This window comes from Orycteropus afer, unplaced genomic scaffold (genome assembly GCF_000298275.1).
Source record: "Orycteropus afer afer isolate SDZICR_OR568_19922 unplaced genomic scaffold, OryAfe1.0 scaffold00020, whole genome shotgun sequence".
NCBI lineage: Eukaryota > Metazoa > Chordata > Mammalia > Tubulidentata > Orycteropodidae > Orycteropus > Orycteropus afer.
Genome location: NW_006921607.1, coordinates 1,702,273 through 1,719,673, shown reverse-complemented (window position 1 = coordinate 1,719,673; position 17,401 = coordinate 1,702,273). Strand labels below are relative to the sequence as shown.

At 44.3% G+C, this 17,401-nt stretch overlaps 1 protein-coding gene across 1 annotated transcript in view; it reads right to left on the bottom strand.

Moving 5' to 3' along the window:
• The window catches only part of DNAAF9 (dynein axonemal assembly factor 9), a 232,553-nt gene that overhangs the window by 14,573 nt on the left and 200,579 nt on the right, over nucleotides 1–17,401 (bottom strand). Inside the window, exons 30-31 of the mRNA XM_007959995.1 lie at nucleotides 15,193–15,230; nucleotides 210–345 (exon numbers count right to left, since the gene is read on the bottom strand). Coding sequence (XP_007958186.1) covers nucleotides 210–345; nucleotides 15,193–15,230 — 174 coding nt within the window. The remainder of the gene's footprint in view (nucleotides 1–209; nucleotides 346–15,192; nucleotides 15,231–17,401) is intronic.

Sequence of the window (17,401 nt, the reverse complement as noted above, 5' to 3'; positions counted from 1 at the left end):
AAAAAAAAAAAAAAAAAAACCTAGACAAAACTAGTACAGGATACTGACAAAGCATCTTGGTGGTTTTTATAGAGATTCAAAAACATTTGGTTGAAGAAAACTGACTTCTGTAAGTGCTTAGGTCTTAGATACCATGAAAAGACTGTGGGCCAAAACACTGTATCTGAGAAAATGGTCAGTCCTGTGGGAAGTCCTGTGGAAGAGTTTACCTCGTGATGATTCCATTTTCTGCAAGAATGAATGCTGCAGTAGGATTGGCAGCTCTGATGAGGCTCTGCAGTTGAACGAGGAGAGGGTGCCTCTGCTCCATGGTGTGACTGGTGAAGACCACATTACTCACCAAGCCTGGGAAATAAACCGAGAACAGTTCAGCCTTCAGAGTTCTGAATGGGGCTAAGGGCTCATATTGATGTGGACCCTTGCTCTCTCCCCTGACCATCCACTGTCTTCTTCCCTGTCTTTCTGCTCAGGAGCCTCCTTGTGTAGACACCCTTAGCCCACAATACTGACACACACGGACATCATTCTGTTCCCTATTCCTGGCACTTTCTCTTGGAAAGAATAGTCTCAACTTTGCAGCTGCCTCACTTCCTAACCTCCTCTATCTTCTTAACTCTGCTTTCTAGCTAATACCCAGAGCTTCTTCATCAAAAGACTCTTGCTGCACATCCGGTACTTAATATCATCAGCTCCTGTTGTCACTGACCTTCACCAGTTCAGACCACAGATATTTACCAAACACTAACCATATGTCAGGCTCTAACCATTATGTTCTCAACGGGCACATGGCCAAGAAGGAATCACTGTGGACCCACACTTCTAAGATAAGTGCTAACACAAATGCTCACAAAGTGCCAGGGTAAGGATGCGTAGCCCATGTGAGGAGTGGGTGTAGAGTGGGCTACAATCACTCCTAACCTTCTTGCCAAAGTACAGAAGCAAAATTCACAATACTACAAATAAACTAGAAATCAGGAAAATTATGATATCCCACCACCCCAATAAATTATAATACCCAAACAAACAAACAAAAAAACTCACTGCTGTCGTGTCAGATCTGACTCATAGCGACCCCTCCTTGGGTTTCTGAGGCAGTATTACTATGTAAGTAGATTGCCCAACCTTCCTTCTAAGGAGTGGCTTGTGGGTTTGAACCTCCAGCCTTCTGGTTAGCAGTCAAATGCCTTAGGCACTATGCCACCAGAGCTCCCAATTATAATACACTACTCACTTATTTTCAAGTAGTGCCTCTGATAGTCTCGGCCCCACACAGGCCCAGCTGGGTCTGGGGTGCCCTCTGCAGGCCCCACTGACAACCAGGCCATATGAGGGATGGGGGCCGACTGGCTATGGGATACCTTCTCCCTTTCCTCTGTGCTATCTCAGTCTGGCCACGAGGGGGTGGGGTGATGGCTGGATGATGTGAGGTCTTGGGTGGGCAAGGGGAGACCAAGCAAGGGCCAAAGGTGCTGAGGAGACTGGTGGAAGGAGGTGGGAAGGTGGGGAGAGGGAAGGGGACTGCATGGGGCTGTGGAGCCAGGGATGACAGAGGATGCCTTACTTAGCTTTTGTATAGAGCATCATATAGTTAGGTTTTGTTTGTTTGTTTAACCTGATTCTTTTTCTTTTAAAAGATGTTTAATCCATTTATGGGACCTTTGGTAGCGTAGTGCCTAAGGCACTTGACTGCTAACCAGAAGGCTGGCAGTTCAAATCCACCAGCCACTCCTTGGAAGATGGGGCAATCTACCTCTGTAGTGATGTTGTTGTTGTTGTTATGTGCCGTCGAGTCAGCCCTGACTCATAGCGACCCCTCCTTGGGTTTCCGAGGCAGTATCACTACGGAAGTAGAATTGCCCAACCTTCCTTCCGAGGAGTGGCTGATGGGTTTGAACCGCCAGCCATCTGGTGAGCAGTCAAGTGCCTTAGCCACTATGCTACCAGAGCTCCCTGTGATACTGCCTTGGAAACCTGAGGAGGGGTCGCTATGAGTCGGGTCTGACTCAATGGCACATAACGACAACAATCCATTTATGTTTACTGACACTTGGATTTGTTTATTTATGTTGCATTGTTTTTAACTGCATTTTTAAAATAATTTTTTTTTTACCTTTGGCAATATGACCAATCATTCTGTGTTTTATGTTTTCCTTCTGATAGGTTTATAGCCTGTTTTTAGTTCTTTTGATAACTATCCTTATATCTGTTTTATACTATTTCTAAAGTGCTGTTGCTTGTAATGTTGTTACCTTTAGACAATGTCAAGTGACTCTTCTATATGAAAGAAGAGGAAGTTAGTATAGTCTCATATTCTTCCCATTTCTCTACAATCCAATTCTGATTGGTTATATTAATATTCTTAGGTCCTTTACTGGTTACTTTTATATCTATTCAAGAGTATAATTAATCCTTTATAACTTGATTTAACAGCTTTAAAGTATCTATCAATCTCTGTAGTAGTTTCTTAGGATTGCCGTAAGAAATTACTATAAGCTGGGTGGCTTAAAACAACAGGAATGAATCCTTATAGTTCTGGAAGCTAAAAACTAGAAATCAAGTGTTGGCAGGACTGTGTTCTCTCTGACGGCTGTAGGGAAGAGCCTTCTGTCCCTCTTCCTAGCTTCTGGTGGCTTATGGCAATCCTTGGCCTACAGCTGCATCAATCCAATCTCTGCCTCTGTCTTCACATGGCCTTCCTCGTGTGTTTATCAGTGTCGCTGTCCTTATTAGAGCCCTGGCGGCACAGTGAGTAAGCACTCATTTGTTAAGTGAAAGGTTGGCAGTTTGAACACACCAGCTGCTCCCTCGGAGAAAGACATGGTAGTCTGCTTCAATAAAGACTCCAAACAATCAAACCCATTGTCGTCGAGTTGATTTCAACTCATAGGGACCCTATCATCACACAGTAGAACTGTCCCATAGGGTTTCCAAGACTGTAAATCTTTATGGAAGCAGATGGCCTAACCTTTCTTCCGTGGAGTAGATGGTAGGTTTGAACTGCTGAGCTTATGGTTAGTAGCCCCGATGCTTTAACCACAGTGCCATCACTCATTTCTAAAAAGATTATGGCCTTGGAAATCTTGTTCCTACTCTGTCCTACAGGGTCATTATGAGTTGGAACGGACTTAATGGCAACAGGTCAGGTCTGTCCTTATGAAGAAACTAGTTATTGGATTTAGGGCTGATAAAACTGTTCTGATTCTTTTGGCATCCAGATTACTGAGTTCAAGGAATTAGGGTGACCCATGAAAGCTATCACCATTAGATGTCATTGTGAACCTTGTAGGAGCTGGTTTATGGATTACACCTCAACATAAAGAAAACAAAAATCCTACAACTGGACCAATAAGCAACATCAAGATAAATGGAGAAACGATCCAAATGGTCAGATTTCATTTTGCCTGGACCCACAATCAACACTCATGGAAGCAGCAGTCAAGAAATAAGATGCTCTGTTGCACTGGGCAAATCTGCTGTAAAAGACCTCTTTAAAGTGTCAAAGAGCAAAGATGTCACTTTGAAGACTAAGGTGTGCCTATCCCAAGTGTGGTAGTTCAGTTTGTGTGTCAACTTGCCTGGGCCTGGCTGAGTGGCTGGGCAGCTGGATACAGTATTCCCCATGATGAGACTGGTAATCAACTCCATGGTGGAATCTACTGGGAGCAGCTGAGTAGCTGTCTTAGGGAATGTGGTCTGCTTCCTGTGTATAAGCAGAAGCCTTGGGGAACAGTCTCTAGCTTATGGCATGCTTGGACCCTGCATGTAGCTGTGTTGTTGTACAGCAGTCTGCCATGCTCTGCCAAACTTGGGACTTGCAATGGACTTAAATTAATGGTCTGCCATGTGGTTTGGTAACATCGGGACTGTGCCTTTTTACTTGTCAACTATGGGCTTCTCAGCCTCAGCAGCCAGCAGCCGCCTGAGTGAAGAAATGCTTCTAGCTCCAGTGGGCCGGGAGCAGGAGGCAGAGCTGGACCCCAAGGTTGAGGGGCTTTTACCCAGCGCCTAGAGCCTGGAACTTTGAACTTGTACTTAAAGCCTCCAAACTGTAAGAAAATAAACTCCTGTTTGTTAAGGCCATCCGGTTTGTGGTATATTCCTGTCAGAGTGGCACTAGTTAACCAGAACACCAAGCCATGGTATTTTCAATCCCCTCTTATGCATGTGAAAACTGGACAATGAATAAGGAAGACCAAAGAAGAGTTGATGCCTTTGAGTTGTGGTGTTGGCAAAGAATGCTAAAAATACCATAGACTTCCAGAAGAGTAAACAAATCTTGGAAGAAGTGAAGCCAGAACGCTCTTTGGAAGTGAGAATGGCCCGACTTCGTCTCACCTACTTTGGTCATGTTGTCAGAAGGGACCAGTTGCTGGAGAATGATATCATGCTTGGTAAAGTGGAGGGTCAGAGAAAAAGGGGAAGACCCTCAGTGAGATGGATTGACACAGGGGCTGCAATGATGGGCTCATGCGTAGCAAGGATTGTGAGGATGGCACAGGACCAGGGCAGTGTTTCGTTCTGTTGTACACAGGGTCATTATGAGTTGGAATTGAGTTAATGACACCTAACAACAACAACAGGAGCTGGTTCCCTGAAGTCACCTTCAAGTCAAACAGCAGCTTAGTAAACAGCTTAGCAGAAAGCATTTTGCCTTAGGCACTGGGTTCTTTTGGAAAACTGTCTATGTGCAGCCAGCTTCCAGAAGTAGGCACTCTACAGTTGGATTAGAGGCTATTTTAGAATGTATAGCATGTCACCCCTTGGTGACTGTTTTTGTAACTTGCTATGATAGTTAATGTTATATGTCAACTTGGCCAGGCCATGATTCCTAGCATTGTGTGGCTGTCCTCCATTTTGTGATCTGATGTAATGATTCCCTATTATAAATTCTAACCTTTTTATGTTAATAAGGCAAGATTAGTGTGGGGTATATCTTAAGTCACAACCATACAAGAGGGCATGACTGAAGGTCCACCCTTACTCAAGTCATACCCTCGCTCTGGTGCAATTTTCTTGGGGGTGTGACCTGCATCCAATATATATATATATGGACACTCTGGCAAGGCTCTCCCTTGCTCTGGATCCTGCATCTGGCTCATCGTCATGTGACCTCTGGTTCTTGGGACTTGAGCGAGCAGCCTATCATCTGACCTGCTTACTTTGGGATTTGCCAGCTTCTGTAGCCCATGAACCAACAGCCTATCATCTGACCTGCTGATTGTGTGTTTGTCAGTTCCTGCAACCATGTGAGTCAGGAGAAGTCTCCAGCCTGATGCCTGACCCAAGGATTTGGGACTTGCCAGCCTCCACAACCATGTGAGCCATTTCCTTGACATAAACCTCTCCATATGTGTATGTATGTATGTATGTATATACACACACACACACGGAACTCTAGTGGCACAGTGCCCAAGACATTTGACTGCTAATCAGAAAGTTGGCAATTCAAACCCGCTAAGCTGCTCTGTGGAAGGAAGATGAGGCATTCTACTTCTATAAAGATTTACCAACTTGGAAACCCAATGGGGGTTGCTATGAGCCAGAATTGACTTGATGACAGTGAAACAGTCTCTCTGTTTCTCTCTGTCTCTGTCTCCAATTCTCACTTGTCAACACAGTTAGGTTCCAAAGACTAGGTTGTTATGTGAAAATGAAGGATGACCACAGCAGATCACGATATGGAGGATGATTACATTATTACCTAATGGCCAAATTACATAATGACCAAACCACTGAGAATCACAGCCTAGCCAAGCTGACACATAACCTTATCCATCACAGCCAGTGTTACTCTTGCCTCATGCCTTGGTGTTCATTACTGTCAGATGTACATTGTTAATGTGCAATACGTCCAATGGTAGATTTATTACTATTGTTGTAAATGCATTTATTACTATTGTTGTAAATGTCAGATAATGACACAGTTGATAAGTAGGGAATAGGTGTGTATATACACACGTTTCATCGGTTTTGCTTCTCTACAGAACCCAGCCTAACATACCTGCCCTGTGTTTTGATGCTATCTTTTGTGAAATTATCCATTTTTACTGTCCTTTTTTTGAAGCATCTTTCCAACATGTTTGGGTGACAATGCCCAATTCGAATCATACCTAGTCATGATAAGTATATCTGTTACACTAAGTTTTGATATTTCTCTAAGCAATTTAGGTTGTTTACACGGTCCACCCTAATCTAGTTCGATTTTCATCTCCAAAAACCCTATTTCCAAATGAGGCCACATTTACAGTGTTAGGTGGATATGAAGGAACCTTGGTAATGCAGGGGTTAAGCACTCCGCTACTACCTGAAAGTTTGGTGGTTCAAACCCACTAGCTGCTTCATGGGAGAAAGATGTGGCAGTATGCTTCTAAAGATTTACAGTCTTGGAAACCCTATGGGACAGTTTTACTGTGTCCTATAGCGTCGGGGCCGACTCGACAGCACATAACAACAACAACAACATAGCATTGCTATGAGTCAGAATCAACTTGATGGCAATGTGTTTTTTTGGTTTGTGGATATGACTTTTTGGGACAATATTCAACCTACTACAATATCCCACTCTGAAAGACAAAGAGATATTATCTCTCTTCTGCTGCTAATTGTTTGTAAATATAATTCTATTTATAATTTTTTCAAGATTTTGAAAATTTATATTCTATTTTGTAACTACAATTCTCTCAAGTATTATCATTAGTTCTATATTTTAAAGATTTCAGTGTTCGGTGAAGCCCCTGAGACTATGGCCCCTGGCTGCCCTTTAGGTCTGGAATTGAACCCACTCCTATGGCTGCCAGGAGTTCTGGTAGTGTAGTGCCTAAGGCACTTGACTGCTAACCAGAAGGCTGGTGGTTCAAACCCATCAGCCACTTCTTGAAAGGAAGGTTGGGCATTCTACTTCCATAGTGATACTGCCTTGGAAACCCAAGGAGGGGTCGCTATGAGTATGGTCCTACTCAATGGCACATAACAACAACAATCAGCCAAACAAAAGACAGGCATGTGAGCTGAACATTTACATTAGGTAGATATACTCCTTGGAGACATCAGTCATGGGAGAATAGAAGGGCTGTGTACACAGGGAGGCAGCTAGGGGGGGCAGGAGTGCATGGGAGGGAAGGACACAGGGAAGAGGTAACTATGGGGAGGAAGTGGGAAGAGAGCTGTTGCATTATGGGAAATTTCAGTCTATGTCATGAGACAAAGTGTATGTGAACTGTTGTATGGAAAATGAATTTGCTCTGTAATCTTTCACCCAAATAATAATAATAATAATAATAATAATAAAAGATTTCAGTGCTCATCACCAACCCTTCTGATAGTAAAGACTAGTTTTGTAAATGACTAGTTCATAAGCAATAACCCCAGATTATGGACACTCCTGCTTTCCTAGGAAACCTTGGAAGTTTGGTCTCTTTGTACTAACACTATTGACTTCAGTCAAGTGTTTAGTTTTTCTAAATTTAACTACATTTAGTTTTTGAGAACAAAATTCACAATGTATATACAGAGGGTTCACAAAGAAAATAAATTCCCTTCCTCCTCAGCTACATAGTTCCTTTCCTTGGAAGCAATCGTGACTATCACCTTCTATCTTCTTCCAGAGATGTGCTAAATCTGGTACTACGGTTGCCTCCAGGGAAGGGAAGCAGGTGGCTGAGGGGGAGTAAATGTGTGTGTGTGTGTATCTTTTCCCCCACAAATAGTGGCATACTATACACACTGTTACATGCCTTGTTTTTTCACTTAAGCTCTTTACTTTTTTAATTTTGGTAAATCTTACTTCTTCCTTATGATCTTCCCTAATACCTTACCATCACAATATACTCCTCATGCCACCTGCCCTCTCTCCTCTGAACTATGAAAGAAAGCTCCTTTGTTTGAATAATGGAGGTGGCATTAACAGAGGACTTATATTCTCCTTTATTTTCTTCACATATACGAAAAGAGAGCATAAGTAAAGATTAAGAGCAAGGGTTTTAGAGCCAGCAAACCAGAATTTCAGTTTTGGGGTCCACTAATTACCAACGAATGACACTGGACAAACTGCTGAACCTTCTCTCTTGAGCCCACATTTCTTCCTCTGTTAGATATGAATAGTAACACTGACCTCTAGGTTGTCCATAAAGTGCTTACCATAGGGCCTACACATTGTAACAGCAGCTCTGGTGGCGTAGTGCCCAAGGCATTTGAAATGCTAACCAGAAGGTTGGTGGTTCAAACCCACCAGCCACTCTGTGGAAGGAAGACAGAGCAATCTACTTCTGTAAAGATTTACCACCTTGGAAACCCAATGGGAGTTGCTATGAGTCGGAATCAACTTGATGGCAATGAGTTTGGTTTGAGTACACATAGTAGCAACTCATTAAATACAACTTATCACCAACACTGTCACAATCATCATGGTCACCTAAGCATCAACCAGTCTGAGGATGGGACTTACACAAGTACACCAAGAGACCTGGACTGATCCATTCTTCAGATAAGATTGTGGGGTCTATGGCAAAGTGGGCCTCAGCCAGTACAAAGCTAAATCATGTGACTCCTAAAACCATGGCTTAGATGAGTAGCAATCACTAGTTTGAAGGCAACTTCTAGGTCTCCTGGCCTCACCTCTGGTCTGTGGCAGGTATCAGTAACACTTCCTTTCACCAACCACACTTAGGAGAAAAGTGCTCAAAAAGTGATAAAGACTGAATCTGACCTCCCAAATCCATCTGGATGAATTCCATTCAAGACTAGGGAAAGAGAATTAGGAGTGCTCACATGTTACAAAGGGGAAAGGGTACATACAAAGGCTATACAACATGCTTAGGACCACAACCATTGGGAGCTGGGGCTCATCTGTGCTGAGCCAGAATGTGCTTTCAGAGTGCTTATGGAATAACAGCCTCATAGCATGTGAAAGCTGGACAATGGATAAAGAAGACTGCAGAAAAACTGATGCATTTGAATTGTTGTGTTGGAGAAGAATACTGAAAATACGATGGACTGCCAGAAGAATGTCTGTCTTGGAAAAAGTACAACTGGAATGCTCTTTAGAAGTAAGAATAGCCAGACGTCATCTCACACACTTTGCTCATGTTGTCAGAAGGAACCAGTCCATGGAGCAGAAGGCTATCATGATTGGTAAAGTAGAGGGTCAATGAAATAGTGGGGAAGACCCTCAATGAGGTGGAGTGACACGACGGCTATAAAGATGGGCGCAATCACAGCAACGATTGTGAGGATGGCACAGGAGTGGGCAACGTTTCGTTTTATCGTACGGAGGGTCACTGTGAATTGGAGCCAACTTGACGGCACCTAACAACAACATGGACCATTTAAGGATCTCTGGTGGTGCTGTGGTTACAGCATTAGGCTGCTAACCCAAAGGTCGGCACTTTTAATCAACCTACTAGCTACTCCATGGGAGAAAGATGAGGCGCCTACTTCTAAAGGTTTACAGCATTGGAAACCCCATGGGGAAGTCCTACTCTGTACTATAGGGTCGCTATGAATCGGAATTGACTCTATGGCAGTGGGATATGGATCATTTTGGGTCTACTCATTCTTTGGTTCTGAGACAGGGACCTGTTAGTACCCTAAGGCTATTAAGCAGATATGGCTCTTTTGCCTCTGAGCAGGGCTTGAAGACCTCTAAGGATTCGAGGGAGTTTCCTCAGTGGCTTTGTCCTGATATCTAAGTGGTGAGTGTAGCTGCTCCTCATCTTCTGGTCACCTGGTGAAAGGTACACTTACTGCCCCAGCTCCCCAAACCTGGGTCAGGGAAGAACCTTTTCGTCTTTCTTCTCTTCCCACACTCATCCCTCCCTAAGGCCTGGGGAGTACTAAACAGCTCTGGGAGCCATCCTCCACTCTCAACCCTTCCATCACTTGCTTCATCCAGACCACCACTGTCTGTCTTTACTATTCACTGTTCGGTCTCTCTATTTCCAGGCTTCCTTTTCTGCAACTCATTCTTCGCACCGCAGTCGGAATGATCTTTCAATAACATAAAACCAATCACATGACTTCCTACTTAAAATATTCCAATGGGTTCCAATTTCTCTTGGCTTGGTCTGACCTATCTGCCACACTGCACTTCCTTAGTGCCCTGATCATACTCTAGTCTCCATCAGGCCTCCATTCTTGCTGTTCCTTCTGCCTGAAATCATCTTTCCCCTTCTTTTTTGGGGCCAACTCCTCCTTGAGTGTGGACAACTTGAATAGTACCTCCTCTGGGAAGCCTTCCCTAATGTTCCAGGGCTGGGTTAGAGCAGGCATCAGATAAAGATTTGCTGAAAAAAATGAATGAACGAATCAAGTGTAGTAAGACACATGCAATCGGACTTCTGAGGCAGCTGCCCTAGCAGCTGAGTTAGGGGTACTCACATGCCACAAGTTTCCCTACATATAACTTTGAACAAATTTCATTTATTAGACAAACCAAAAAAACAAAAACAAATCCACAGCTATCAAGTCAATTCTGACTCAGTAACCCCCACTGGGTTTCTAAGGCAGTAAATCTTTACAGAAGTAGATTGCCTCATCTATCTTCCATGAAGTGGCTGATGGGTGTGAACCGCCAACCTTTTGGTTAATAGTCAAATGCCTTAAGCACTGCACCACCAGAGCTCCTTCATTCATTAGATAGTTATCTGAAAAGGTTTCTCAGACTTATGTTTGTATTTTAACGTGTTTTTAAACAATTTTTGAATCGGTTGTTGTTGTTGTTGTTGTTGTTATGTGCCGTCTAGCGGAACACATATTTTTGGTACAGCATGGTACTCAGTAAAAACTTCTCCCTCCTCCTTCCTCCTGGGCTCTAGTTCTCCCCCTAAGAGGCAACCTCTGATAACCAGCTTTTGAGTGTTCTTCCTTGGACAGTCATATAAAGAATTACATTTTCTTATGAACTTCTCTCACACTGAAAACCTCAAGGTCTCCCTGTATGACCTAGTTGTGGTAATAGCATATAACTAAAGGAATTGGAATGGAGAATACTTCAGCACCTTGTTTAGTCTTTCTGTTTAGAAACTTTAACATTACAAGGGACCTTCCTCAGTCACAGAACCAGGGAAGCCTCCTGTGGAAAAGGATGCTGGTGGTACCTGTGTTCTCATTCCCATTTGCAAAGGTCACTATGGAGGCTGTGGGAGAGACAGGGAGGCCAGTCTGATGCCAGAACCCCACAGCGTAATGCGGCCACAGGAAGTAACTGGGGGCTGTGAAACTAAGTAAGATGAGGCCAGGAGGCCAGGCCCAGAATGGGGCACAGTAGGGAAGCAAGCAGGATCCTAGAAAACTCAGCACATTCTGGAGGTGGCTGACATGGGACTCAGATCCTGCAAAAAGCTCCTGAGACTCCCAGGAGTGGAAGACAATGACAGTTGTGGTGGATCTTGCAGTGAGGAGCCCAGAAAGGCTGAGTGAAGACCTATAAAGGTCTTGGGACTCTTGTTTGGTACATTCTTGGGCAAACAAAATTGTAGAGTCAGACTAATGCAAAATGCTAACTCAAGCAGTGCACAGCAGGGTCACAAGTGCAGGCCAGGGCTGCCTGAGAGAAGGCTGGGATGTGGGTCTCTGACAGACAGCTTGCCCAAAGTCCTGTCTGCAGCATGAGTACCATGCGGACAAATTCTGTAGGGCTGGGATTCTAGGTCAGGAACTGGGCAGAGAAAAGGGGCTTTGCTGTGTAGGGAAACAAGCAAGAGGATTATCCCCAGCATTCCTTACACCAGCTAAGTAAACTGCCATCTGCCAAGAGGAAATGCCATCTATGAGGCAGGTATGACAGTTATCTGGAGCACAGGGTGCAGAGGCCAGGGTGGGCAGTTTCATCTTGTTTGGGCCCGGAGCTGCCTTCTGTTCTGTATCAAGGAGTGGATGCCTAGATTTGGCCAAGGTCTCAACAGACTGGGCTGTGAGTAAGCACAACCTGGCACATTCCCAAGAACAGAGAAACATCCTGGAGGTCTATCAGACCATCCTAGGATTAAAAGCCGCCAATAGCCCAGGAGAAAACAAAGTTCTTCTGTCTATCTATAGCTACTTCTAAAAGCAGGGCATGGCAATGTAATGTCTTCACTGCTTTCAAGCCAGCATTATAATGAGACATGCTTGCTGTTTAAGCACTGAGATTGTTTCCCAGTTCTCAGATTTCTGTAATAAACATCATCTTGGGCCTGCAACATAGTCCTTTTCTCATTGTAGAATAATCTTTTGTTGTCAAAAGTTATGAGTCAGGGGAGCCTGACTCAGGAAGGAGAGCAAGGGGAAGCAGTAAGCTCCCTCTGGACTCCGAGTGCTTGTCTCCTGGTGGCAGATCCCATACCGAGTGAGCCACCAAATCTAGGGGAGAAGAAATACTGGCCTTTTATCCCTTCTCTCCCAGATAACCCATGCCCAGCAAGCCAAGTCAGGATAGTCCACAGGGTCCCTGGGCCCAGATGAAAGAAGATACTTAGCAAGACCATACTGACCCAACCTCCACAGGTCCCTCGGAGTTCAGAAAACAGCACACATGGCCTCAAGGGCATCTGCCATAGTTCATCACATCCCTGGCTTTATACAAGCCCAAAATCTGATAAGAAGTCACCTTCAAACAATGAGTTGGAAGGCAGTATTATGAAATATGCCTGTGAGTGCCACAGAGATTGGTAAAAGGGATTAGGCAAAAAGGGGCTTTTCTCTTGGCCTGCAACAGCTTGATGGATAGTAAAGACAGCACTTCACCAAGGCTCTTTTTTCCAGGGCAAGCCTGACCATCTGTGCTTGTCTCTCATGCAGAAAAGCAGACAGTCACTGAGGGTCAAAGCGCTGAAAAGCCAAGGGTAGGCTCAGCAATAATCACATGCTGGGTAAGGGTCTCTGAAGGGAAAAGAAGGCATCAACATTTAAAAGGGAAAGACAGGGCCTGGGGTTGGACAGTTCAGCAAAATCTGAGGCACAACTACCGGCCAGTATCATCAATGAAGGTAATAAGCAAACATTTCCTTACCTTTCCCTTCCACCACTTCCTCTAAGTCAACTTTCACTCCCAGTCTGAGCTCTGAGTCCCAGTCTGAGCTCTGATCCCATTAGCCCCCTCCGTAGGCCCCTACACCCTCAAGCACAGGGTCTCCCTCTAGCCCACAGGCTTTCCCCTCAGCAAATAAGGATGGACAAGTCTTTCCCTCTTTGAAGTCATTTCCTTCTAGCTTTTCTTCTTTGCATAGCCCCACACACCACACCCTAAAGTAATAGTGACACTTGCTGGCTCCATCAGTACACTCAGATCTGGCCTTGGCCCTCACCTCTCCATTTAGATTCTCCTGCTAAGGTCACCAGTGTCCTTCACACTGGCAAAGCTGATGCGCTTTTTCTGTCTTTCCCTTGAGATCTCTGCAAAGGTTAATACCACTAATCTCTACTGTCCTCCCTTAGTGTCTGAGGCAGTGCTCTTTCCTGCTTCTCCTCCTTTAGTTTCCTGGATTTTCTTCCCCCATATTTTTGGCTTTCTGCCCCTTTTCAACTCTATACTTGGCTACTGGCTGACTACAGTTATGGTCTTGGCTTTGACCATGACTCTCAAACATGTATCTAAGGACCATACAGCCCTCCTCAGTCCCATAAAGAATACATCATCTTCTATGTGAGATTCTGGACAGAGTGCAAGAACAATGTGGAATAAAACTCAAAATCACACACACCAAAAGAAAAAAAAAGGGACCAGGTTTGCTGGTCTGACAGAACCTGGTGGAATCCCTGAGACTATGGCCCCAGCTGCCCTTCAGATCTGGAATTGAACCCACTCCTGTGGCTTCCAGCCAAACAATAGACAGGCATTTGAGCTGAACATTTATATTAGGCAGATACACTCCTTGGAGAGATCAATCGTGGGAGAATAGAAAGGCTGTGTACACAGGGAGACAGCTCGGGGGGCAGGAGTGCATGGGAGGGAAGGATACAGGGAAGAGGTAACTATGGGGAGGAAGTGGGACGGGAGCTGTTGCATTGTGGGAGATTATAGTCAATGTCCTGAGACAAAGTGTATGTGAACTGCTGTATGGAAAAAGAACTTGCTCTGTAAACTTTTATCCAAATCACAATTAAAAAAAAAAAAAAAAAAAAAGAACAAGAACACATCATCTCCTTTCTCTCCCCGACTATGCTCTCTATTACAGGATAGGTACTACCAACTTTTCCAATCTTCCAAGCTAGAAACCTAGGACTCACCCTAGATACTGCCTTTCCCCTCATGGCTCCACATCAAGTCTGTTATCCTTTAGAACCAAACTCCACAAAGTCTGCCTAATGCACCTCGAATGCACTGTTTATGGGCCCAGCTCATCCTTCTTTTAGGGCACAGGGCCTAGAAAGCAACAGGGACCTCTAAAAGCTGGACCTGAGGCTACCTGACGTAGCAGTCCAACATACACACTCCTCCCTTGAGTGGCCCAGTCTCCTGTCCCAGGCAGCACCCAGCTCAGCTGTTTCCCAAGACAACAGCTCTGGAATGCTCTGTTGTCTCCACTTCCTGTGGACTGGCAATGGGATCAGCAGGGCAAAACTGTGCTGGGGACACCGAGTTGTTTTCTACCCTCTGATTTCTACTTGCTGGGCTGGTTCAGGAAGCTCAGACCCCAGGCATATCTCCTGACAACAATGAGTATTTCACACTGTAGGGAACTTAGAATTTATTCTGGATCTCCATGTACCATAGATAATGTGACTAAAAAGTGCTACTTTCAGGACTGCCAGGTGGTAAGACAAAGCAAGTTTGAGTGCAACCTACAGAATGGGTCGATTTTTGTGAATCTTATCAAGGAGGTGTGGAAAATTGCAAATGTGTACCAGAGGGGTATTAAGTGAGATAGGATCTGTTAGGCATACTCTATGCTCTTGGGACCAGAGAAGTACATGAAGATCTTGCTTATCCAGAGGCTGGGAAAACCTACTCAGTACATGGTATTAGCTGGAAGGTCAGGACAGTACTTAGCCCATTCACCAGAGGCATTACCGTGGCAATTTATTGCCATTAAGGGACAAACTCTTAGAAGAAAGCTGCCTCTCGAACATGACAGAAGTAAAATATGTCAAAGTCTTCCTGGAACCAATCTTGTTTGTTCTAGATTTCAGAATCGTAGGTAGGAACATGAAAAAAAGTCTGTTGCATCTAAATAGAATTTGAAAGGCAGGCAGCAGAAAGTACAGCAAATTGCTTACCTTTTGAACACTGGTCAAGACACTTAGGAAAGAGAAATCTAGGGGAAAAAAAAGAAATATTTTAAAACCATTAATCTCAGAGTGGTCATTGCTTATTTTTCACAAAATACCTGAACAACATCGACATGCAAGCTGAGGGGAAGCCTACAAGTAGCACTGAGTGTGAAGGACAGCCACGATTAGTCCAAGGCTCCACAACAATAACAAATGAAAAACAACAACAACAACAACAAACCCAAAACAACAAAAGGCTCCCCAAGCCGGGGTCCCTACAGTGCTCAGGGCCCTGAGAAATTCCCAGGTGGAATGTTGAGGAATGGAATACCAGGGGCTGGGCCAGCTCTCTACACTATAGGAGATGGTGAGGGAGTGAGGCAGTGAGTGGGCCTTTTATGAAAGAGATAGTGTTCTGTTGGTAAACAGGAAATTTCAAGGGAAAATGAGAGGAATTACATTCACCTAACTCTATCAGACCTGAAGGAAGGTTGAGCCTTGGAAACCCAAAGAGGGGTCAATGGCACGTAATAACAACGACAACTCTGCCAGAGGCCTTGAGTACCAAGGCTGCCATGCTTTCCTTTATGTGCACACCAGAATCCCAGTGTCCCTGTACTCTTATCCTTAACTCAAGTGCAGAGCAGGAAGCTGGCTGATTAGATCACAAGTGAAACAGGAGGTGGGTTCACTGATCCACAGTGTGTGTGTGTTAACAACTGCAGCATGGCAGTAAGCTCCAGAGAAAACCTCAATATTCTCAGTGATTTAAAACCCCTAAAACATCACAATGCTCTTCCTAGGGAGAAAGAGAACACTAATGAGAACAGCTTTCTTTTACCAGTTCCTTCTATAGGTTAGGTGCTGTATAAGCACTTCACATCTGGTCCTGTCCTCATGTCCATCCTATGCCTTGGGTACTTAACACATGAAAAGAGTGAGTTTAGGATGGCTAAACAGGCTACACACTTTTCTAAAGTCCTATATATAGCTAGGGAGTCGTAAGATTAAGACAGGAACCCAAGTGTGCTCTGTACTACACAGCTGCTGTGTTTTTGGCCCCTGCAAGTAGGATGTTTGCTGAAGTCACTCATCTGAATTGTTGCTGGTCTAGCTGGCAGGTTATTAAAGCTGCTCAAAACACTGGGGAAACTGCTGGTGGGAATATAAAATGGTGTACTTGCTGTGGGAAATAGTTTGGTGGTTTCTTAAAGACTTAAACACAGAATTAATTACCAAATGACCCAGTAAATCCACTTCTGAATACATACCCATAAGAGTTGAAACCAGGGGTTCAAATAAATATTGTACACCAAAGTTCATAGCAGAATTAATCACAATAGGCAAAAGGTTTGGAGATAACTCAGTGTATCTATCAGCAAATGAATTATAAACAAAATGTAATATATATATTTTTTTTAAATTTTTATTGTGATTTGGGTGAAAGTTTACAGAGCAAATTCATTTTCCATACAGCATTTTATACACACAAAATGTGATATATTGTTGTTGTCAGGTGCTGTCAGCTCAGTTTCAACTCATAACGACCCTACACACAACAGAATGAAATACTGCCGAGGCCTACGCCATCCTCACAACAGCTGCTATGTTTGAACCCACTGTTGCAGCCACTGTGTCAATCCATCTGCTGTAGTTGTGTTTCGACTTGGCTGGGCCTGGCTTTGAGTGGCTGGGCAGCTGAATGTAGTATTCCCCATGATGAGACTAGTAATTACTCCATGGTGTAATCTACTGTGAGCTGCTGAGTACCTGCCTTAGGAATGTGATCTGCTTCCAGCAGCTTTTGGCATGCTTGAATCCTGCATGTAGTTGAGTCATTGTTCAGCAGCCTGCCACAATTGCCTGCCAGTCTTTGGACAGTTTCTGGACTTGAATTAGTGGCTTGCTGTGCTGTTTGGTCATCTTGGGACTGTGCCATTTTACTCATCAACCTCGGGCTTGTTAGCCTCAGTGGCCAGCAGCTGCCTGAGTGAAGAGATAATGCTAGCTCCAGTGGGCTGGAAGCAAGAAGCAGAGCTGAAGCACAAGGTCGAGGGGCTTTTATCCAGCCCCTAGAGCTTGGCACTTTGAACTTGAACTTCGAGCCTCCAAAACTGTCACAGAATAAATCCCTGTTTGTTCAAACCACCCATTTGTGGTATTTTCTGTTAGAGCAGCACTGAGAGAACGAAAACACCATCTCATTGATGGTCTT